The sequence below is a fragment of the Heptranchias perlo genome, chromosome 20, assembly GCF_035084215.1.
Source record: "Heptranchias perlo isolate sHepPer1 chromosome 20, sHepPer1.hap1, whole genome shotgun sequence".
Taxonomy (NCBI): domain Eukaryota; kingdom Metazoa; phylum Chordata; class Chondrichthyes; order Hexanchiformes; family Hexanchidae; genus Heptranchias; species Heptranchias perlo.
In genome coordinates, this window is record NC_090344.1 from 26228638 (window position 1) to 26252610 (window position 23973).

The window sequence follows — 23973 nt, forward strand, 5'->3', positions numbered from 1 at the left end:
GGAGCGGGTTAATAAACCCCGGGGGAGGGGGCGGGGGCTTCACAAACCCCGAGTGCGGCCCCGGGCCCGAATATCAAACAGTGAACATTCTCCTCTCTCTCTCTACACTCCGGGGGCTCCGGTTTAGATCAGACCCGAAACTCAACACACGGCCCGCGGCCTCCGAGCATGCGCAGTGTCAGCGTCAAACCTCGTGACTCATCGAATCAGGGAGCGTCTGTAAATGAAGGAGAAATGGTGATCGGTCAGGGAGCGTCTGTAAATGTAGGAGAAATGGTAATCGGTCAGGGAGTGTGTGTAAATGAAGGCGAAATGGTGATCGGTCAGGGAGCGTCTGTAAATCAAGGAGACATGGTGATCGGTCAGGGAGCGTCTGTAAATGAAGGAGAAATGGTGATCGGTCAGGGAGCGTCTGTAAATGAAGGAGAAATGGTGATCGGTCAGGGAGTGTCTGTAAATGAAGGTGAAATGGTGATCGGTCAGGGAGTGTCTGTAAATGAAGGAGAAATGGTGATCGGTCAGGGAGCGTCTGTAAATGAGGGAGAAATGGAGATCGGTCAGGGAGTGTCTGTAAATGAAGGAGAAATGGTGATCGGTCAGGGAGCGTCTGTAAATGAGGGAGAAATGGAGATCGGTCAGGGAGTGTCTGTAAATGAAGGAGAAATGGTGATCGGTCAGGGAGCGTCTGTAAATGAGGGAGAAATGGAGATCGGTCAGGGAGTGTCTGTAAATGAAGGAGAAATGGTGATCGGTCAGGGAGTGTCTGTAAATGAAGGAGAAATGATGATCGGTCAGGGAGCGTCTGTAAATGAAGGAGAAATGGAGATCGGTCGGGGAGCGTCTGTAAATGAAGGAGAAATGGTGATTGGTCAGGGAGCGTCTGTAAATGATGAAGTAATGGTGATTGGTCAGGAAGTATCTGTCAATGAAGGAGAAATGATGATCGGTCAGGGAGTATCTGTAAATGAAGGAGAAATGGTGATCGGTCAGGGAGTATCTGTAAATGAAGGAGAAATGGTGATCGGTCAGGGAGAGTCTGTAAATGAAGGATAAGTGGTGATCGGTCAGGGAGCATCTGCAAATAGACGATAAATGATGACAGATCAGGGAGCGTCTGTAAATGAAAGAGAAATGGTGAAGGTCGGGGGAGTCTGTCGATGAATGAGAAATGGTGATCGGGCAAGGAGCGTCTGTATATGCAGGAGAAATGGTGAAGGTCAGGGGGCGTCTGAAGATGAAGGAGAAATGGTGATCGGTCAGGGAGCAATCCCCATATCCCTTGATTCCCTTAGAGTCCAAAAATCTATCAATCTCGGCCTTGCATATACTCCACAGCCCTCTGAGGTAGAGAATTCCAAAGATTTACAACCCTCCCAGTGATGAAATTCCTCCTCATCTTAGTCTTAAATGGCCGACCCCTTATCCTGAGACAGTGCTAGTACTTCTACACTGTCCAGCCAGGGGAAACATCCTCTCAATATGTACCCTCTCAAGCCCTCTCAGAATCTTACAAGTTTCAATGAGATCACCTCTCATTCTTAGAACCAGAGAAAAGATACAGCACAGAAGGGGGCCATTCGGCCCATTGTGTCCGCGCTGGCTCGAAGAACAACCAGGTGCCCATTCTAATCCCACCTTCCAGCACTCGGTCCGTAGCCCTGCAGCTTACAGCACTTTAGGTGCAGGTCCAGCTACTTTTTAAAAGAGTTGAGGGTCCCTGCCTCAACCACCAATTCGGGACGCGAATTCCATACACCCACCACCCTCTGGGTAAAAAAGTTTTTGTATTATCTGCACATTTGCCTATCATGCTCCTGACATTCAAGTCCAAATCATTAAGATATACCACAAACAGCGGGGACCCAACACTGAGCCCTGTGGCACACCACTGGAAACAGATTTCCATTCGCAAAGATATCCATCAACTTTTACCCTTTGTTTCCTGTTACTGAGCCAATTTTGGATCTAATTCACCACATTTCCCTGTATCCCATGGGCTTTTACCTTTCTGACCAGTCTGCCATGTGGGACCTTGTCAAATGCCTTACTACAATCCATGTAGACAACATCCAACAGCACTACCCTCATCAATCCTCCTTGTCACTTCCTCAAATAATTTAATCAGATTTGGAAGGCATGACCTTCCCTGAACAAATCCATGCTATCCCTGATTAAACCATGCCTTTCCAAGTGACAGTTTATCCGATCTCTCAGTATTGATTGTAATAGTTGCCCACCACCGAGGTAAGACTGACCGGCCGATAATTGTTCGGTCTTTCCCTTGTAACCTTTTTAAACAATGGTCTTACGTTTCCAGTCTTCCGGTACCTCCCCTGTATCCAGTGAGGATTGGAAAATGATCCTCAGAGCATCCGCTATTTCCTCCCTGGCTTCCTCTAATAGCCTAGGAAACAATCCATCCGGCCCTGGTGACTTATCAACTTTCAAGGATTCCAGTCCCTCTGGTACTTCCTCTCTCGTTATGTTTACCTTATCCAATATTTCACACCTGTCCTCTTTTAACTACTACGTCCGGATCATCCCCTTCCTTTGTCAATACGGAGAAAAAATATTCATTTAAAACCCTACCCACATGTTCTGCTTCTACACACAAGTTACCCTTATCATCCCTGATAGGTCCCACCTTTTCCTGAGCTATCCTCTTGTTCTCAATGTACTGATAAAATATCTAACATTCTTCTGAACTCCAGAGAGCATAGGCCCATTCTATTCAATCTCTCCTCATAGGACAACCGTCTCATCCCAGGAATCAATCTAGTGAACCTTCACTGCATATACCCTTCCTGAGATAAGGAGAGCACAACTGTACACAGTACTCCAGGTGTGGTCTCACCAAAGCCCTGTACAATTGCAACAAGACTTCCTTATTCTTCTACTCCAACCCCCTTGCAATAAATTCCAACATTCCATTTACCTTCCGAATTGCTCGCTGTACCTGCATGTTATCTTTCGGTGTTTCTTGTACGAGGACACCCAAATCTCTCTGAACACCAACATTTAATAGTTTCTCACCATTTAAAAAATTCTGTTTTTCTATTCTCCCTACCAAAGTGAATAACCTCACATTTCCCCACATTATACTCTATCTTCCACCTTCTTGCCCACTCACTTAACCTGTCTATATCCCTTTGCAGGCTCTTTGTGTCCTCCTCACAGTTTACTTTCCCACCTAGCTTCATGTCGTCAGCAAACTTGGATACATTACACTCGGTCCCATCATCGAAGTCATTGATATATATTGTAAATAGCTGAGGCCCAAGCACTGATCCTTGCGGCACCCCACTAGTTACACGTCTCGGTCATTAATATATATCAAAAAGAGTTATGGTCCAAATACCAACCCCTGCGGAACACCACTGTATACTTCCTTCCAGTCTGTGAAACAACGGTTCACCACTGCTCTTTGCATTCTGTCTCTCCGCCAATTTTGTATCCATGCTGCCATGGGCTTCAATTTTACCAACAGGTCCATTCGGTGGTACTTTACCAAATGTCTTTTAAATGTCCGTGCACACAACATCGAGTGCACTACCCTCATCAACCCTCTCCGTTATTTCATTGAAGAACTCAATCAAATTAAATGATTTTACTTCGAACAAATCTACTTTTAACTGATCAATATTGACTGTCATTTATTAACCCACGTTCTTCCAAGTGAAAATTAATTTTGTCCCCGATTCTGGTCTCTAGAAGTTTCCCACCACCGACGTTAGGCTGACTGGCCTGTAATTGCCGGGTTTATCCCTCTCCCACATTTTTGAACAGGGGTGTAACACTTGCAATCCTCCAGTCCTCAGACACCACTCCCACATCCAAGGAGGATTGGAAGATTGTGGTCAGAGCCTCCGCTATCTACACCCTTACTTCCCTCAGTAATCTCGGAGGCATCCCATCTGGTCCGAAAGATGTTTTTACTTTGAGCACTGCCAGTCTTTTAAGTACCTCCTCTTTATCTATTTTGATTGTCTTCAATATCACTACTACCTCCTCCTTTACTGTACAATGGCAGAATCCTCTTCTCTGGTGAAGACGGATGTAAAGTACTCATTTAGTGCCTCAGCCATGCCCTCTGCCTCCACAAGAAGATCTCCTTTTTTGTCCCTAATAAACCCCACCCTTCCTTTGACTCCCCTTTTACTATTTGCATGTTTATAAAAGACTTTTGGATTCCCTTTTATGTTAACCGCCAATCAATTCTCATACTCTCTCTTTGCACCTCTGATTCCCTTTTTTAGATCTCCTCTGTACTTTCTTTATTCAGCCTGGTTCACTACGATATTATGAACCTTACATTCGTCATAAACCTCCTTTTTCTGTTTCATTTTAATCTCTATCTCTTTAGTCATCCAGGGAGCTCTAGCTTTGGATGCCCTTCCTTTCTCCCTCGTGGGGATCTGTCTGCTCTGTACCTGAACCAACTCCTCCTTCAAGGCCTCCCATTGTTCAATTACTGTTTTGTTGCCAATTTTTGATTCCAATCCACCTGGACAAGATCCCTTTTTAACTCACTGGAATTAGCCCTCCTCCAGTTAAGTATTTTCACATTTGTTTGTTCCTTGTCCTTTTCCGTAACTATTCTAAACCTAATGAGATTATGATCACTGCTGCCCCACTGAAACATGCTCCACCTGCCCCACTTCATTCTCCACACCGAGCCCACTGCTGTACTCACATTCGCTCTCCCGCATTTACTCTCTCGCATTCGCTCTCTCCCATTCACTCTCTCGCATTCCCGCTCTCGCATTCCCGCTCTCGCATTCCCGCTCTCGCATTCCCGCTCTCGCATTCCCGCTCTCGCTTTCGCTCTCTCGCTTTCGCCCTCTCACTTTCGCCCTCTCACTTTCGCCCTCTCACTTTCGCGCTCTCCCATTTGCGCTCTCCCATTCGCGCTCTCGCATTAGCGCTCTCGCATTCCCTCTCTCGCATTCGCCCTCTCACCTTCGCCCTCTCACCTTCGCCCTCTCACCTTCGCCCTCTCACCTTCGCCCTCTCGCATTCCCGCTCTCGCATTCCCGCTCTCGCATTCCCGCTCTCGCCTTCGCCCTCTCGCCTTCGCCCTCTCGCCTTCGCCCTCTCGCCTTCGCCCTCTCCCATTCGCCCTCTCCCATTCGCCCTCTCCCATTCGCCCTCTCCCATTTCCCCTCTCCCATTCCCCCTCTCCCATTCCCGCTCTCCCATTCCCGCTCTCCCATTCCCGCTCTCCCATTCCCGCTCTCCCATTCCCGCTCTCCCATTCCCGCTCTCCCATTCCCGCTCTCCCATTCCCGCTCTCCCATTCCCGCTCTCCCATTCCCGCTCTCCCATTCCCGCTCTCACATTCGCTCTCTCACATTCGCTCTCTCACATTCGCTCTCTCACATTCGCTCTCATTCTCTCACGTTCCCTTCTCGCGTTCCCTCTCTCGCGTTCCCTCTCTCGCGTTGGCTCTCTCGCGTTGGCTCTCTCGCGTTGGCTCTCTCACTTTCGCTCTCTCACTTTCGCTCTCTCACTTTCGCTCTCTCACTTTCGCTCTCTTACTTTCGCTCTCTCACTTTCGCTCTCTCACATTCGCTCTCTCACATTCGCTCTCTCACATTCAATCTCTCACATTCACTCATGGTTTAGGACCACTGAAAGATGATGCGATGGGTTTGGATTTCAGCACAGGGAGGAGGGAGAGTGCGCGGGATGGGGATTTGCAGCTTTGAGGGAACAAGAGAGGAAAAAATGTTCCGTAGACACTAACATAGCCTGTTCTGAATTTCGATCCTATATTTACAGTGATGACTTTTAAACCTCTTCATGTCAAGATCTGACAGAGTCATTCGAATCATCAGGACCTGAATTTCATCGGCCTTTGAATGTGGAAGGAGAAATGTTCGTCTGTTCTGTCTCTGGGAGAAGATTTCAAACACCCGAGTGAGAATGTTCCAGTGCACTGACTGTGGAAAGAGCTTTAACCAGTTACACAGCCTGAAAAAACATCACACCATTCACAGCGGCGAGAAACTGTACACGTGTTCTGTGCGTGGACGAGGCTTCGACTGATCGTCAAACCTGGAGAGACGCAAGGACACCCGGACCACGGAGAAACCGTGGAAATGTGGGGACTGTGGGAAGGGATTCAATTACCCGTCAAAGCTGGAAACTCATCGACGCAATCACACCGGGGAGAGGCCGTTCACCTGCTCCGTGTGTGGGAAGGGATTCACTCAGTCATCCAACCTTCTGTCACACCAGCGAGTTCACACTGGGGAGAGACCTTTTAAATGCTCTGACTGTGAGAAGAGATTTAAAAGCAGAAAAGAACTGCTGGCACACCAGCGAGTTCACACTGGGGAGAGGCCGTTCTCTTGCTCTGTGTGTGGGAAGGGATTCACTCAGTTATCCAACCTTCTGTCACACCAGCGAGTTCACTCTGTTGAGAGACCTTTTAAATGCTCTGACTGTGAGAAGAGATTTAAACGCAGAAATGAACTGCTGACGCACCAGCGAGTTCACACTGGGGAGAAGCCGTTCTCCTGCTCTGTGTGTGGGAAGAGATTCACTCAGTTATCCAACCTTCTGGCACACCAGCGAGTTCACTCTGATGAGAGACCTTTTAAATGTTCTGACTGTGGGCAGAGGTTTCAAAGCAAAAGGAATCTGCTGACACACCAACGCACTCACACTGGGGAGAGGCCGTTCACCTGCTCTGTGTGCGGGAAGGGATTCACTATTTCATCTGAGCTGCTGACACACCAGCGATTTCACACTGGGGAGAGGCCTTTTAAATGTTCTGACTGTGGGAAGAGATTTAAAATCAGAAACGAATTGCTGACACATCGACGCACTCACACTGGGGAGAGGCCGTTCACCCGCTCTCAGTGTAAGAAGAGATTCACTCGGTCATCCCATCTTCTGTCACACCAGCGGGTTCACTCTGAAGAGAGACCTTTTAAATGTTCTGACTGTGAGAAGAGGTTTAAAAGCAAAAGGAATCTGCTGACACACCAACATACTCATCCTGGGGAGAGGCCGTTCTGCTGCTCCGTGTGTAAGAAGAGATTCACTCAGTCATCCACCCTGCTGATACACCAGCGAGTTCACTCTGAAGAGAGACCATTTAAATGTTCTGACTGTAAGAAAAGCTTTAAAAGCAGAAACGAACTGTGGAGACACCAACGCACTCACACTGGGGAGAGGCCGTTCACCTGCTCTGTGTGCGGGAAGGGATTCACTCGGTCATCCCACCTACTAAGACACCAGCGAGTTCACACTGATGAGAGACCTTTTAAATGTTCTGACTGTGAGAAGAGGTTTAAAAGCAGAAACGAACTGCTGAGACACCAACGCACTCACACTGGGGAGAGGCCGTTCACCTGCTCTGTGTGCGGGAAGGGATTCACTCGGTCATCCCACCTACTAAGACACCAGCGAGTTCACACTGGGGAGAGACCTTTTAAATGTTCTGACTGTGAGAAGAGGTTTAAAAGCAGAAACGAACTGTGGAGACACCAACGCACTCACACTGGGGAGAGGCCGTTCATCTGCTCGAAGCGTAAGAAGAGATTCACTCGGTCATCCCACCTTCTGTCACACCAGCGAGCTCACACTGGGGAGAGGCCGTTCACCTGCTCCGTGTGTGGGAAGGGATTCACTCGGTCATCCCACCTACTGAGACACCAGCGAGTTCACACTGATGAGAGACCTTTTAAATGTTCTGACTGTGGGAAGAGGTTTGAAAGCAAAGTTAATCTGCTGACACACCAACGCACCCACACTGGGGAGAGGCCGTTCACCTGCTCCGTGTTTGGGAAGAGATTCACTCGGTCATCCACCCTGCTGACACACCAGCGAGTTAAATCTGATGAGAGACCTTTTAAATGTTCTGACTGTGAGAAAAGCTTTAAAAGCAGAAACGAGCTGCTGAGACATCGACGCACTCACACTGGGGAGAGACCATTCTGCTGCTCCGTGTGCAAGAAGAGATTCACTCGATCATCCCATCTTCTGTCACACCAGCTAGTTCACTCTGAAGAGAGACCTTTTAAATGTTCTGACTGTGAGAAGAGGTTTAAAAGCAGAAACGAACTGCTGAGACACCAACGCGCTCACACTGGGGAGAGGCCGTTCATCTGCTCTGTGTGTGGGAAGAGATTCACTCGATCATCCCACCTTCTGTCACACCAGCGAGTTCACTCTGATGAGAGACCTTTTAAATGTTCTGACTGTGAGAAGAGGTTTAAAAGCAGAAACGAACTGCTGAGACACCAACGCGCTCACACTGGGGAGAGGCCGTTCATCTGCTCCGTGTGTAAGAAGAGATTCACTCGGTCATCCCACCTTCTGACACACCAACGTACTCACCCTGGGGAAAGACCTTTAAATGTTCTGTCTGTGAGAAGTGTTTTAAAAGCACAAATGATCTGCTGAAACACCAACGCACTCACACTGGGGAGAGACTGTTCACCTGCTCCGTGTGTGGGAAGGGATTCACTCATTCAGCCCACCTTCTGAGACATCAACTTGTTCACACTATTGAGTGACCTTTTAATTCACTCACTGTGAGAAGAGCTTTAAAAGCAGAAATGAACTGCTGACACATCAACACATGCCCATTGGGGAGAGATTGTTCACCTGCTCCGTGTGTGGGAAGGGATTCACTCAGTCATCACACGTGCTGAGACACCAGCGAGTTCACATATGACTGCAGGGGTTGGATTCTGCTGTTAATCCCATCCAGGACTGAACCATGTTCATTCTGACAGTTGGGGTTTGTTTCTGCTGATGTGAAAAACCCCGATAACTGGGCTGGAGTTTAATATTCTGGATATCTGTTAAATAAATCAGCGTTATTTTAAATACTTGTTGTAGGTTTTGGTCTTTCCCACCTGAGTGTTTAGCATCACCTGACTGGAGCTCAGAAAGGACAATCTGGGGGGAGGATCGTCCGGTGGGAACAGAACTTCAGCCTGGACACAGTCCTTCAGGGCCACACTGAGAGGGGCAAACGGCACTTTGGTCTTTCTCGTCTCTCTTCGGTGACAGCAAGGTGGCCGTGAGGCATCCAGTCTAAAAATGACTGTGGTAATTATTCTATGGAGATTTCAACTGTTTGTGTGACAGTCCTGAGTCTACCATTTAAGGCAGGCGTTAACTCATTTAAAATAAACCCGTTAAAAATAAATGTGTTAAAGTCCACATTAAACTAGCAGAGGGAGGAGTTCACAGGAGCCTGTTAACTGCTGGTACAATTATACAACAGTCATTCGATCTCCTGATAAAGAAGGACATGCAGTGTGTTTCCAGAATTCATGGTTTTATTGATATGTGCGTGTTAGACACCAGGATCACTAAAAATACACGACCCTGACCATCCACAGGGTGGGGGCGATCCCGACAGTTACTCTGGGATCACTCCCACTGCGGAACTCCACCACTGACCCTGCTGAAGGTTGCAGACTCAGGGAGTGGGGCCTCCAGGAGTGGACTGTAAGAAAGCTGGGTTTCAGTATCCTGATAAATATATGCCGAGGAACCAGAGGAATCCTTACTAAGGAACCGTCTGGGGTTTTACCTGTCAGTGTCGGTCTAGCGGTGAATGATTCCTGACTCCCTGAACTGTCTTACATTTAACCCAGGTCAGATCAGGATGAATTCAGTTCACAGGAGAATTGGGACAAATATCACCCACAATCGAGGGAGACACATGCAGCCATTAGAGAAACTCAGAGATCTCTGACCACGAACAATGAGTGGGCGGGGCTTCAGGGTCCCAGTGACCGGGAACAAAGAGTGGGCGGGGCTTCAGGGTCCCTGTGACCTTGAACAAAGAGTGGGCGGGGCTTCAGGGTCCCAGTGACCGGGAACAAAGAGTGGGCGGGGCTTCAGGGTCCCAGTGACTGGGAGCAAAGAGTGGGCGGGGCTTCAGGGTCCCAGTGACCGGGAGCAAAGAGTGGGCGGGGCTTCAGGATGCCAGTGGCCGGGAGCAAAGAGTGGGCGGGGCTTTTCAGGGTGCCAGTGACCGGGAACAAAGAGTGGGCGTGGCATCAGGTTGCCAGTGACAGGTGACAGAGTGGGCGGGGCTTCAGGGTCTCTGACCACGAACAATGAGTGGGCGGGGCTTCAGGGTCCCAGTGACCAGGAACAAAGAGTGGGCGGGGCTTCAGGATCCCAGTGACCGGGAACAAAGAGTGGGCGGGGCTTCGGGGTCGCAGTGACCTTGAACAAAGAGTGGGCGGGGCTTCAGGGTCTCTGACCACGAACAATGAGTGGGCGGGGCTTCATGGTCCCAGTGACCAGGAACAAAGAGTGGGCGGGGCTTCAGGATCCCAGTGACCGGGAACAAAGAGTGGGCGGGGCTTCAGGGTCCCTGTGACCTTGAACAAAGAGTGGGCGGGGCTTCAGGGTCCCAGTGACCGGGAACAAAGAGTGGGCGGGGCTTCAGGGTCCCAGTGACCGGGAACAAAGAGTGGGCGTGGCTTCAGGGTCCCAGTGACCGGGAACAAAGAGTGGGCGGGGCTTCAGGGTCCCAGTGACTGGGAGCAAAGAGTGGGCGGGGCTTCAGGGTCCCAGTGACCGGGAGCAAAGAGTGGGCGGGGCTTCAGGATGCCAGTGGCCGGGAGCAAAGAGGGGGCGGGGCTTTTCAGGGTGCCAGTGACCGGGAACAAAGAGTGGGCGGGGCATCAGGTTGCCAGTGACAGGTGACAGAGTGGGCGGGGCTTCAGGGTCTCTGACCACGAACAATGAGTGGGCGGGGCTTCAGGGTCCCAGTGACCAGGAACAAAGAGTGGGCGGGGCTTCAGGATCCCAGTGACCGGGAACAAAGAGTGGGCGGGGCTTCAGGGTCCCAGTGACCGGGAACAAAGAGTAGGCGGGGCTTCAGGGTCCCAGTGACTGGGAGCAAAGAGTGGGCGGGGCTTCAGGGTCCCAGTGACCGGGAGCAAAGAGTGGGCGGGGCTTCAGGATGCCAGTGGCCGGGAGCAAAGAGTGGGCGGGGCTTCAGGGTCTCTGACCACGAACAATGAGTGGGCGGGGCTTCAGGGTCCCAGTGACCTTGAACAAAGAGTGGGCGGGGCTTCAGGATCCCAGTGACCGGGAACAAAGAGTGGGCGGGGCTTCAGGGTCCCAGTGACCTTGAACAAAGAGTGGGCGGGGCTTCAGGGTCTCTGACCACGAACAATGAGTGGGCGGGGCTTCATGGTCCCAGTGACCAGGAACAAAGAGTGGGCGGGGCTTCAGGATCCCAGTGACCGGGAACAAAGAGTGGGCGGGGCTTCAGGGTCCCTGTGACCTTGAACAAAGAGTGGGCGGGGCTTCAGGGTCCCAGTGACCGGGAACAAAGAGTGGGCGTGGCTTCAGGGTCCCATTGACCGGGAACAAAGAGTGGGCGGGGCTTCAGGGTCCCAGTGACTGGGAGCAAAGAGTGGGCGGGGCTTCAGGGTCCCAGTGACCGGGAGCAAAGAGTGGGCGGGGCTTCAGGATGCCAGTGGCCGGGAGCAAAGAGTGGGCGGGGCTTTTCAGGGTGCCAGTGACCGGGAACAAAGAGTGGGCGGGGCATCAGGTTGCCAGTGACAGGTGACAGAGTGGGCGGGGCTTCAGGGTCTCTGACCACGAACAATGAGTGGGCGGGGCTTCAGGGTCCCAGTGACCAGGAACAAAGAGTGGGCGGGGCTTCAGGATCCCAGTGACCGGGAACAAAGAGTGGGCGGGGCTTCAGGGTCCCAGTGACCGGGAACAAAGAGTGGGCGGGGCTTCAGGGTCCCAGTGACCGGGAACAAAGAGTGGGCGGAGCTTCAGGGTCCCAGTGACCGGGAACAAATAGTGGGCGGGGCTTCAGGGTCCCAGTGACCGGGAGCAAAGAGTGGGCGGGGCTTCGGGGTGCCAGTGACAGGTGACAGAGTGGGCGGGGCTTCAGGGTCTCTGACAACGAACAATGAGTGGGCGGGGCTTCAGGGTCCCAGTGACCAGGAACAAAAAGTGGGCAGGGCTTCAGGATCCCAGTGACCGGGAACAAAGAGTGGGCGGGGCTTCAGGGTCCCAGTGACCTTGAACAAAGAGTGGGCGGGGCTTCAGGGTCCCAGTGACCGGGAACAAAGAGTGGGCGGGGCTTCAGGGTCCCAGTGACTGGGAGCAAAGAGTGGGCGGGGCTTCAGGGTCCCAGTGACCGGGAACAAAGAGTGGGCGGGGATTTAGGGTCCCAGTGACTGGGAGCAAAGAGTGGGCGGGGCTTCAGGGTCCCAGTGACCGGGAGCAAAGAGTGGGCGGGGCTTTTCAGGGTGCCAGTGACCGGGAACAAAGAGTGGGCGGGGCATCAGGTTGCCAGTGACAGGTGACAGAGTGGGCGGGGCTTCAGTGTCTCTGACCACGAACAATGAGTGGGCGGGGCTTCAGGGTCCCAGTGACCGGGAACAAAGAGTGGGCGGGGCTTCAGGGTCTCTGACCACGAACAATGAGTGGGCGGGGCTTCATGGTCCCAGTGACCAGGAACAAAGAGTGGGCGGGGCTTCAGGGTCCCAGTGACCGGGAACAAAGAGTGGGCGGGCCTTCAGGGTCCCAGTGACCGGGAACAAAGAGTGGGCGGGGCTTCAGGGTCCCAGTGACCGGGAACAAAGAGTGGGCGTGGCTTCAGGGTCCCATTGACCGGGAACAAAGAGTGGGCGGGGCTTCAGGGTCCCAGTGACTGGGAGCAAAGAGTGGGCGGGGCTTCAGGGTCCCAGTGACCGGGAGCAAAGAGTGGGCGGGGCTTCAGGATGCCAGTGGCCGGGAGCAAAGAGTGGGCGGGGCTTTTCAGGGTGCCAGTGACCGGGAACAAAGAGTGGGCGGGGCATCAGGTTGCCAGTGACAGGTGACAGAGTGGGCGGGGCTTCAGGGTCTCTGACCACGAACAATGAGTGGGCGGGGCTTCAGGGTCCCAGTGACCAGGAACAAAGAGTGGGCGGGGCTTCAGGATCCCAGTGACCGGGAACAAAGAGTGGGCGTGGCTTCAGGGTCCCAGTGACCTTGAACAAAGAGTGGGCGGGGCTTCAGGGTCCCAGTGACTGGGAACAAAGAGTGGGCGGGGCTTGAGTGTCCCAGTGACCGGGAGCAAAGAGTGGGCGGGGCTTCGGGGTGCCAGTGGCCGGGAGCAAAGAGTGGGCGGGGCTTCAGGGTGCCAGTGACCGGGAAAAAAGAGTGGGCGGGGCATCAGGGTGCCAGTGACAGGTGACAGAGTGGGTGGGGCTTCAGGGTCTCTGACCACGAACAATGAGTGGGCGGGGCTTCAGGGTCCCAGTGACCAGGAACAAAGAGTGGGCGGGGCTTCAGGGTCCCAGTGACCGGGAACAAAGAGTGGGCGGGGCTTCAGGGTCCCAGTGACCGGGAACAAAGAGTGGGCGGGGCTTCAGGGTCCCAGTGACCGGGAACAAAGAGTGGGCGGGGTTTCAGGGTCCCAGTGACTGGGAGCAAAGAGTGGGCGGGGTTTCAGGGTCCGAGTGACCGGGAACAAAGAGTGGGCGGGGCTTCAGCGTCCCAGTGACCGGGAACAAAGAGTGGGCGGGGCTTCAGCGTCCCAGTGACCGGGAACAAAGAGTGGGCGGGGCTTCAGCGTCCCAGTGACCGGGAACAAAGAGTGGGCGGGGCTTCAGGGTCCCAGTGCCTCATTTATTTTATTCTCACTCTGCCCACAGCGGGTGTGGAACTGAACCTAACCAGAGGAGAGGGAGGGAGAAAACTGGGAGTGGAGGGAAGAAATATTGGAGATGGTGGGATGGGTTTGGATTTCAGCACAGGGAGGAGGGAGAGTGTGTGGGACGGGGATTTACAGCTTTGGGGAACAAGAGAGGAAAGGATGTTCCATAAAAACTAGAATTGTCTGTTCTGAATTTCGATCCTGTATTTACAGTGATGACTTTTCGAGTTATACGGCACGGATAGAGGCCCTTCGGCCCATCGTGTCCGCGCCGGCCATCAAGCCCTGTCTACTCTCATCCCATATTCCAGCATTTGGTCCGTAGCCTTGTATGCTATGGCATTTCAAGTGCTCATCCAAATGCTTCTTGAATGTTGTGAGGGTTCCTGCCTCCACAACCCTTTCAGGCAGTGAGTTCCAGACTCCAACCACCCTCTGGGTGAAAAAGTTCTTTCTCAAATCCCCTCTAAACCTCCCGCCTTTTACCTTGAATCTATGTCCCCTTGTCATAGAACCCTCAACGAAGGGAAAAAGCGCCTTAGTATCCATCCTATCTGTGCCCCTCATAATTTTGTACACCTCAATCATGTCCCCCCTCAGCCTCCTCTGCTCCAAGGAAAACAAACCCAATCTTCCCAGTCTCTCTTCATAGCTGAAGCGCTCCAGCCCTGGTAACATCCTGGTGAATCTCCTCTGCACCCTCTCCAAAGCGATCACATCCTTCCTGTAGTGTGGCGACCAGAACTGCACACAGTACTCCAGCTGTGGCCTAACCAGTGTTTTATACAGCTCCATCATAACCTCCTTGCTCTTATATTCTATGCCTCGGCTAATAAAGGCAAGTATCCCATATGCCTTCTTTACCACCTTATCTACCTGTTCCGCCGCCTTCAGGGATCTGTGAACTTGCACACCAAGATCCCTCTGACCCTCTGTCTTCCCTGGGGTCCTCCCATTCATTGTGTATTCCCTTGCCGTGTTAGTCCCTCCAAAGTGCATCACCTCGCACTTTTCCGGGTTAAATTCCATTTGCCACTGTTCCGCCCATCTGACCAACCCATCTATATCGTCCTGCAGACTGAGGCTATCCTCCTCGCTATTTACAACCCTACCAATTTTTGTATCATCAGCGAACTTACTGATCATACCTTTTACATTCATATCCAAGTCATTAATGTAGACCACAAACAGCAAGGGACCCAGCACCGATCCCTGTGGTACCCCACTGGCCACAGGCTTCCAGTCACAAAAACAACCTTCGACCATCACCCTCTGCCTTCTGCCACTAAGCCAGTTTTGTATCCAAAGTGCCAAGGCACCCTGGATTTCATGGGCTCGTACCTTCTTGACCAGTCTCCTGTGGGGGACTTTATCGAAGGCCTTCCTGAAATCCATGTATACCACATCCACTGCGTTACCCTCATCCACACGCCTAGTCACCCCCTCAAAAAATTCAATCAAATTAGTCAGACATGATCTTCCCTTGACAAAGCCATGTTGACTATCCCTGATTAATCCTTGCTTCTCCAAGTGGAGACTAATTTTGACCTTCAGAATTTTTTCCAATAATTTTCCTACCACTGATGTTAGGCTCACTGGCCTGTAGTTCCCCGGTTTTTCCCTACTCCCCTTCTTGAATAATGGTACTACATTAGCGGTTCTCCAGTCCTCTGGCACATCCCCTGTGGCCAGAGAGGTTCTGAATATATGTGTTAGAGCACGCGCAATCTCTTCCTTTGCCTCACACAGTAGCCTGGGATACATTTCGTCCGCGCCTGGGGATTTATCCAATTTTAGGCCTGCTAAAACCGCCAATACCTCCTCCCGCTCGATGTTAATATGTTCGAGTATATCACAGTCCCCCTGCCGTATTTCTATGTCTACATCGTCCTTCTCCATAGTGAAAACAGATGCAAAAAATTCATTTAGAACCCCTCCTACATCTGCCGGCTCCACACACAGATTGCCATTTTTGTCACGAATGGGCCCTATTTTTTCCCTAGTCATCCTCTTACCCTTAATATACTTGTGAAACATCTTAGGATTTTCCTTTATTTTGCTCGCCAGTGTTATTTCATGGCCCCTCCTTGATCTCCTAATTTCTTTTTTAAGTATCCCCCTGCACTTTTTGTACTCCTCTAGGGCTTCCTCCGTCTTTAGCCTTTTGTATCTGCCAAAAGCCCTCCTTTTTTTCCTAATCCATTCTCGTATATCCCCTGACATCCAAGGTTCCCTGGAGTTCTTGCAACCACCCTTGACCTTTACGGGAACATGTTGCCATTGTATGGTCTCAATCTCCCTTCTGAAAGACTCCCATTGCTCCGATGCGGATTTTCCTACAAGCAGCTGATCCCAGTCCATTTTGGCCAGATCCTGCCTTATCCTATTAAAATCGGCCTTCCCCCAATTTAGAACCTTTATTTCCGGCCCCTCCCTATCCTTTTCCATGACCACCTTAAATCTCACCGAATTATGGTCACTGTCACCAAAGTGCTCACCGACTGGCACTTCTTCCACTTGGCCGGCCACATTCCCTAGAATTAGGTCCAGTACCGCCCCCTCTCTTGTGGGACTTTCAACATGCTGGCTCAAAAAGCTCTTCTGGATGCACGTTAAGAATTTTGTACCCTCTAAGCATTTTACACTCTGAGTATCCCAGTTAATATTGGGGAAGTTGAAATCCCCCACTATTATCACCCTATTATTTGCACAATTTTCTGAGATTTGCCTACATATCTGTTCCTCTATCTCCCCCTGACTGTTTGGGGGTCTATCGTACACTCCCATCAAAGTGCTTGCCCCCTTTTTGTTTTTAAGCTCCACCCATATGGCCTCATTTGAGGAACCTGCTAATATATCATCCCTCCTTATGGCAGTAATTGATTCTTTAATTAATATTGCGACCCCCCCTCCTCTTATACCTCCCCCTCTGTCTCGCCTGAAGATTCTGTACCCCGGAATATTGAGCTGCCAGTCTTGCCCCTCCCTCAACCATGTCTCTGTGACAGCAACAATATCATACTCCCATGTGTTTATCAACACCTTCAGTTCATCCACCTTATTTGCAAGACTCCTTGCATTAAAATAGATGCCATCCAGCCTTGCTCTTACATATTTGCCCTGTCTTCCAAGCTGACTTGTTTTTTTCTCTATATTTGGCTGCACATCACCCCCTATTGTAGCTCCACTCTGTATCCCATCCCCCTGCCAAGTTAGTTTAAACCCCCCCCAACAGTGCTAGCAAACCTCCCCGCAAGGATATTTGTCCCGCTCTGGTTCAGGTGCAACCCGTCTGACTTGTACAAGTCCTACCTTCCCCAGAAGCAGGCCCAGTGATCCAGGAAACTGAAACCCTCCCTCCTGCACCAACTCTTTAGCCACGCATTCATCTGTTCTATCCTCCTATTTCTATACTCACTAGCCCGTGGCACTGGGAGTAATCCAGAGATTACAACCTTTGAGGTCCTGCTCTTTAATCTGCTACCTAGCTCCCTAAATTCTTGATGCAGGACCTCATCTCCCTTCCTACCTATGTCGTTGGTCCCAATGTGAACCACGACCTCTGCCTGCTCACCCTCCCCCTTGAGAATGCCCTGAAGCCGCTCAGTGACATCCATGACCCTGGCACCAGGGAGGCAACAAACCATCCTGGAGTCACGTTTACGGCCACAGAAACGCCTGTCTGTTCCCCTTACGATAGAATCCCCTACCACTATAGCTCTTCCACTCTTTTTCCTCCCAGCCTGTGCAGCAGAGCTACCCCTGGTGCCAGGAAGTTGGCTGCTGCTGCCTTCCCCTGATAAGTCATCCCCCTCAACAATATCCAAAGCTGTATATTTGTTTGAGAGGGGGACGGCCACAGAGGACCCCTGCACTGCCTGCCTGCTCCTCTTACTCTGCCTGGAGGTCTCGCAATTACTTCCTGCCTGTACAACCTTTACCTGCGGTGTGTCCATCTCACTAAACGTGCTGTCCACGACGTTTTCAACATCGCGAATGCTCCATAATGAATCCATCCGCAGCTCCAGTGCCGCAATGCGGTTTGTCAGTAGCTGCAGCTGGATACATTTTCCGCACACATGGTCGTCAGGGACACCGGAAGGGTCCCTGATTTCCCACATAGAGCAGGAAGAGCATAACACGAGGCTGGGCTGTCCTGACATGACTTACCCTTTAACTAATTAATTCAAATTAAATGAATCCCACCAATTTCACTTCAATTAAAAGGTATACTCAAGGGCCCTTGCTGAACAGCAGTCCCCCACTACACAACAGAGACCAGAGAATCCACAAACTCTAACCTTAGACAAATTCAGCAGGAAAATACTCACCAACCAATCACTTACCTCTTCCTTGGTGACATCCCACTTTGGATTACTTTTTGCTTCTTATTTATCTTAGGTCCAGGAGTTAAGTCCCTGAAAACAAAATATAAAAAAACGAACCTACCCTTTAAATTCCCTCTACCCCCCAAAAGGTTAGAGGAGATGTGAGGGTGGGAGTCACTACTTCTGTAGTGTCTCGGGTTTAGCAACCGCTCCACCTGTATACGGGTACCAATGAATTGGCCCCACCCCGTGCCTTTGAAAAAGCCGCGAAGCACCTTCCCCGCTGGGGAAAAAGACTCACGTCGGTGAGTTTAATTACTCACCTCAGGTCTCCGCTCCTCCCTTTACCGACTCGCCAATCACCTACCCGCTGTCCTGTGACGTCAATCCTTGTTTTTTTCACCGATTGCCTCTCTGCGGGTTGGCCCTCGGGCCTGGGCCTTTAGTAGTCTCCGAGTCCCGCGCTCTCTCCTTGGTCCGCTCCGCTCCGAGTGCGGGTAGTCCCTCGAGCCTGGGCCTTTAGTAGTCTCCGAGTCCCGCGCTCTCTCCTAGGTCCGCTCCGCTCCGAGTGCGGGTAGGCCCTCGGGCCTGGGCCTTTAGTAGTCTCCGAGTCCCGCGCTCTCTCCTACGTCCGCTCCCGCCTGCAGCTCCGCTCCGAGTGCGGGTCGGCCCGCGAGCCTGGGCCTTCAGTAGTCTCCGAGTCCCGCGCTCTCTCCTAGGTCCGCTCCCGCCTGCAGCTCCGCTCCGAGGGTATTCCGAGAGACAGGATCGACAGGCATTTGGAGAGGCAGGGACTGATTAGGAACAGTCAGCATGGTTTTGTGAGTGGAACATCATGTCTCACGAATTTGATTGAGTTTTTTGAAGGAGTAACCAAGAAGATAGATGAGGGCTGTGCAGTAGACGTGGTCTACATGGACTTTAGCAAAGCCTTTGACAAGGTACCGCATGGTAGGTTGTTACATAAGGTTAAATCTCACGGGATCCAAGGTGAGGTAGCCAATTGGATACAACATTGGATTGACGACAGAAGACAGAGGGTGGTTGTAGAGGGTTGTTTTTCAAACTGGAGGCCTGTGACCAGCGGTGTGCCTCAGGGATCGGTGCTGGGTCCGCTGTTATTTGTTATTTATATTAATGATTTGGATGAGAATTTAGGAGGCATGGTTAGTAAGTTTGCAGATGACACCAAGCTTGGTGGCATTGTGGACAGTGAAGAAGGTTATCTAGGTTTGCAACGGGATCTTGATAAATTGGGCCAGTGGGCCGATGAATGGCAGATGGAGTTTAATTTAGATAAATGTGAGGTGATGCATTTTGGTAGATCGAATCAGGCCAGGACCTACTCCGTTAATGGTAGGGCGTTGGGGAGAGTTATAGAACAAAGAGATCTAGGAGTACAGGTTCATAGCTCCTTGAAAGTGGAGTCACAGGTGAATAGGGTGAGAGGGGAGAGATACAAAAGGGTCCAGAGGGGCAATTTTTTCACTCAAAGGGTGGTGAGTGTCTGGAACGAGCTGCCAGAGGCAGTAGTAGAGGCGGGTACAATTTTGTCTTTTAAAAAGTATTTGGACAGTTACATGGGTAAGATGGGTATCGAGGGATATGGGCCAAGTGCAGGCAATTGGGACTAGCTTAGTGGTATAAACTGGGCGACATGGACATGTTGGGCCGAAGGGCCTGTTTCCATGTTGTGAACTTCTATGATTCTATGATTCTAGGTTCGCTTTGATATTGGTCGCTTTCAAATTTTAAAATTTCACCAAGCATCGGGGAAAAGAAACCGAGAATCGAATTGTCCCTGCAAGTGATGAATTGAAGGGATTGGTGCTCCAAGCAGATCTGGAAAATGCGCAGTGCAGTCGCTCATGAGTTCCAAATCCACCCTCTCGCCACTGGGCAATCATATTAACTGAGCTTTACTCTGGCCCAGTGTCACCGCGCTGAAATCGAGTATTTCTCCGGCACGTTTCTCTTAACTTCATAGTTGCTGGTTTAAGAGTGAAGACCGGCTCGTTGGATTTTCACTCCTGCAAGCTTCAATCATTCATTTTGGACTGACAGGAGACAAATGTTATATTGGTCGCTGCAACCTCAAAGTTTAGCTCAGTGAATTATTGCTTTAGTCGGTAAATTCTTCACCTGTCTCGTGATGCTATCGTTCAACGCGAAAGTTTGATGGTTTGAGCCCTAATTTTATTTTCCATAAGGATTCATCGCCTCAAAGCTCCAGGGTTTCAATGTGTGTTTTGTCTGCAAGAAAATGTACCGTGATCATTGCCGGCTGAGCAGGGCTGATATTCCACCATTTACCCTGCGGTCGGAGAGCAGGCACGTCAATCATATAAAGGAATAGAACATTGGCTTCACGGAAATCACAATTCATAACCCATTTCTTTTAAGCGGGTTTATTTTAAATCAGTTAACGCCTGCCTTAAAAAGTCTACCGAGGACTGTCACACAAACAGGTTAAATCTTCATAGAATAATTACCACAGTCATTTTTAGACTGGATGCCGCACGGCCAATTTGCTATAAGTGAACAGAGACAAGAAAGACCAAAGTGCCGTTTGCCCCTCTCAGTGTGGCCCTGAAGGACTGTGTCCAGGTTGAAGTTCTGTTCCCACCGGACGATCCTGCCCCCAGATTGTCCTTTCTGAGCTCCAGTCAGGTGATGCTAAACACTCAGGTGGGAAAGACCAAAATCTACAACAAGATGTTTAAAACAAAGCTGATTTATTCAACAGATATCCAGAAAATTAAACTCCAGCCCAGTTATAGGGGTTAGTAACATCAGAAGAAACAAACCCGAAATGTCAGAATGAAAATGGTTCAGTTCTGGATGGGATGAACAGCAGAATCCAACTCCTGCAGTCACCTTTGAACTCGCTGGTGTCTCAGCATGTGTGATGACTGAGTGAATCCCTTCCCACACACGGAATCATGGAATCATAGAAAGTTACAGAACAGAAGGAAGCCATTCGGCCTATCGTGTCTGTGCCGGCCGAAAAAGAGCTATCCAACTTAATCCCACTTTCCAACACTTGGTCCATAGCCCTGTAGATTACGGCACTTCAAATGCACATCCAAGTACTTTTTAAATGAGTTGAGGTTTTCTGCCTCGACCACCCTCTCAGTGAGTTCCAGACCCCTAACAACCTGTCCGCTTTTGTGTATCCTGTTACTTTTTCACTGCTATCCGGAAGTCTATAAACAACTCCCACCAAAGTCTTGTATTCTATTCTGTTACTCATTTCTACGCAAAGCCTTTCTACTGCGTGCTCACCTTTACTGATATCTCTTCTTTCCAATGCAGTAATAGTATCCCTCATCAATATCGCTACTCCACCGCCTTTTCCAATGACCCTATCCTTTCCAAACGGCTTATAACTTGAAATATTTATCTCAGTCATGCCCAGTTTGTCTTCAGGTCTCAGTGATGAGCACTACGTCATGCACTATAAGCTTAATTTACGCTTCTAATTCACTTGTTTTATTTCTTATGCTACGTACATTAGTGTATAGAACATTTAATTGGGCATTAGATCTTGTACGACCTTTATGCCCTGATGTTGTGTTTAACATACTTGGTAAATAAGGTTGGTGAGCTGCAGACACAAGTGGTAACATGGGATTATGTTATATTGTCAATAATGGAGACCTGGCTCAAACGAGCGGAGGAGTGGCCACTTAGATATTCCAGGCTACAACGTATTCAGGAAAGGCAGGGAAAAAAAGGAGGGGGTGGCGGGGCTAGAGGGGAGCAGGCACTATTGATCAAAAATACTGTTACAGCGGTAGAAAGGATCGCCCTGCTAAAGGGTTCAAAGGCAGAATCTATTTGTTTAGAATTAAGGAACAATTGAGGAGCTATTACGCTGCTGGATGCATTATATCGGGGGACCAAATAGTGGGAAGGAGATAGAGGAGCAAATTGGCAGGTAAATTGGAGAAAGATGCAATAATTTTAGAGTAGTGATAAAAGGGAACTTCATTTATCCGAATATAGACTGGGAAATAGCAGTGTAAAAGTCAAAGAGGGCGAGCAATTCCTGAAATGTGTCCAAGAGAAATTTCTTAATCCGTATGTTTTCAGCCCAACGAGGAAGGAAGCAGTGTTGGATTTATTTAGGGGAAAGAAATGGGGCAAGTGGAGCATGATTCTCTGGGGGAGCATTTGCAGCAGGTTTAGTGTAGTTATGGAAAATGCAAGGAAATATCAGGTATGAAAATACTCAACTGGGAAGAGCGAATTTCAGCGAGTTGAAAAGGGATCGGGTCCAGGTGGATTGGAATCAAAAATTGGCAGGTAAAACAGTAAATGAGCAATGGGAGGCCTTGAGTGAGGAGATATTTCGGGTACAGACTGGATACATTCTTACTCGGGGAAAGGTTGGGCATGGAAATCGAGAGCTCCCAGGATGACAACAGAGTATTTGAGACAGCATTTTGTACAATCTGAATACCAATGTCCGGACAGGTGTGCCCGCGGTTCTCAACCACAACCTCGTCACCTCCACGCTGACAGATAAAAAGCGGCCACATTCTGCTTCAGTGAGATGAAATCCGAGAGCGGTTTCAAGGTCAATTGCAAGTGCAAGCAGAATGCATTCAGAGGACGTGAAATCATTGAGATGCCTCCCAACACCCTGCCAGTTTGAACAGCAGCTCAAGATCAAAAGTCTGGGGGGGCGGGGGGGAAATGAGGGCTCGTCTGGGATTTGAACCCGGGATCTCTCACATATTTTAAACAACAAACCCGAAGCGAGAATCATACCCCCAGACCAACGAGCCCGCTGAAGAAAAAAAAAACAAGTAGTAGTTTCTGAGTAACAGCGGCCACTTTCCCCAAATCTCCCTGAAAGTACCGTAAACAAAAATGTGTCCGTACATTAGTGAAGAATCATAAAGCCAATTTCTTCACTGTTGTGTTTTGCTTAGGTCTCCTGACGCTCATAAAGATGATTGGGGACAGTTGATGAGTTATGGGTGTGAGGGCGCAGAAACTCCGGTGTGAGGGCGCAGAAACTCCGGTGTGAGGGCGCAGAAACTCCGGTGTGAGGGCGCAGAAACTCCGGTGTGAGGGCGCAGAAACTCCGGTGTGAGGGCGCAGATACTCCGGTGGAAGTGTGCAAATACTCGGATTTAAGGGTGCAGATACTCGGATGCAGGGATTTGTTGCCGCGACTGAAATGCGGCTTAGAACTGTTATTATCCAAGGCAGCGCTGCAGGATCCTTTCATGATCTCTCACAAATCAACTGAAACCCATCGGAATGTGAATACAATTTTGCGTTTCCAAAATAAAAGGGAGTGACATTCATTGTGGAAACAGTCTGGTGTCCCTCACTGCAGAAATATCCATGTCAGAGTGAAGCGGCTCTCCTGCAACCTTCGGACCTTGTCTGTCAAGAAGAATTCAGATTTCCGCGAAGCCAATCACAGGTCAAATGGTGGAAGTTCGGCCGTGCTCAGTTGGCCATCGAAAGCGGGCATTTGTTTTGCAGCCAAAACAAACATCAGAACCAGGAAATGCGAGACCATGAAGATAAAAGTTTCCCCACCGTCCCTGGGTGGGATCGAACCACCAACCTTTCGGTTAACAGCCGAACGCGCTAACCGATTGCGCCACAGAGACAGCACACGTTTGTGTTGAACTACTGATTCAACGAACTAAAAATTCAGGTTGCAGCGATCAAAATAAATTCTCTCCACTATCAGTTTACTTTTCCAAAATAAAGTGTGTGAAGTTTGCACGAGTGAAAATCTGTGCTCTATTATTCCTGAACATTAAACTCACCTTGCCATTAAACACCTGTCTGTTGGAAGACTCCGTCCCCTCGTGGTCGAGAGGATTGATTTCTCGAGCTGTGATTCGCCATTCTCTATTCCAGTAATATTCAGGTTTGCTGAAAATGAGATGAGATGAAATGAGCAGGTCCGAAGAGCAGGTCTGTGATACGACTCGGTGTTTACAAAGATGTCTCTTGCACTTA

The 23973-nt window shown here is 50.1% G+C and overlaps 1 protein-coding gene and 1 non-coding gene across 2 annotated transcripts; one reads left to right on the plus strand and one right to left on the minus strand.

The window, feature by feature from the left end:
- Positions 1 to 6048: 6048 nt before the first annotated feature.
- LOC137335993 (zinc finger protein 850-like) lies at positions 6049 to 8469 on the plus strand (the record flags this gene model as incomplete). Its single annotated transcript, XM_068001494.1, has 1 exon — positions 6049 to 8469. A coding segment is annotated over one exon (2367 nt), but the record flags the coding sequence as incomplete, so codon positions are not given.
- A 15072-nt stretch (positions 8470 to 23541) lies between these two features.
- Positions 23542 to 23615, minus strand: trnan-guu (transfer RNA asparagine (anticodon GUU)). The gene has a single exon. It is a non-coding gene; the product is annotated as a tRNA-Asn (tRNA).
- Positions 23616 to 23973: the final 358 nt, after the last annotated feature.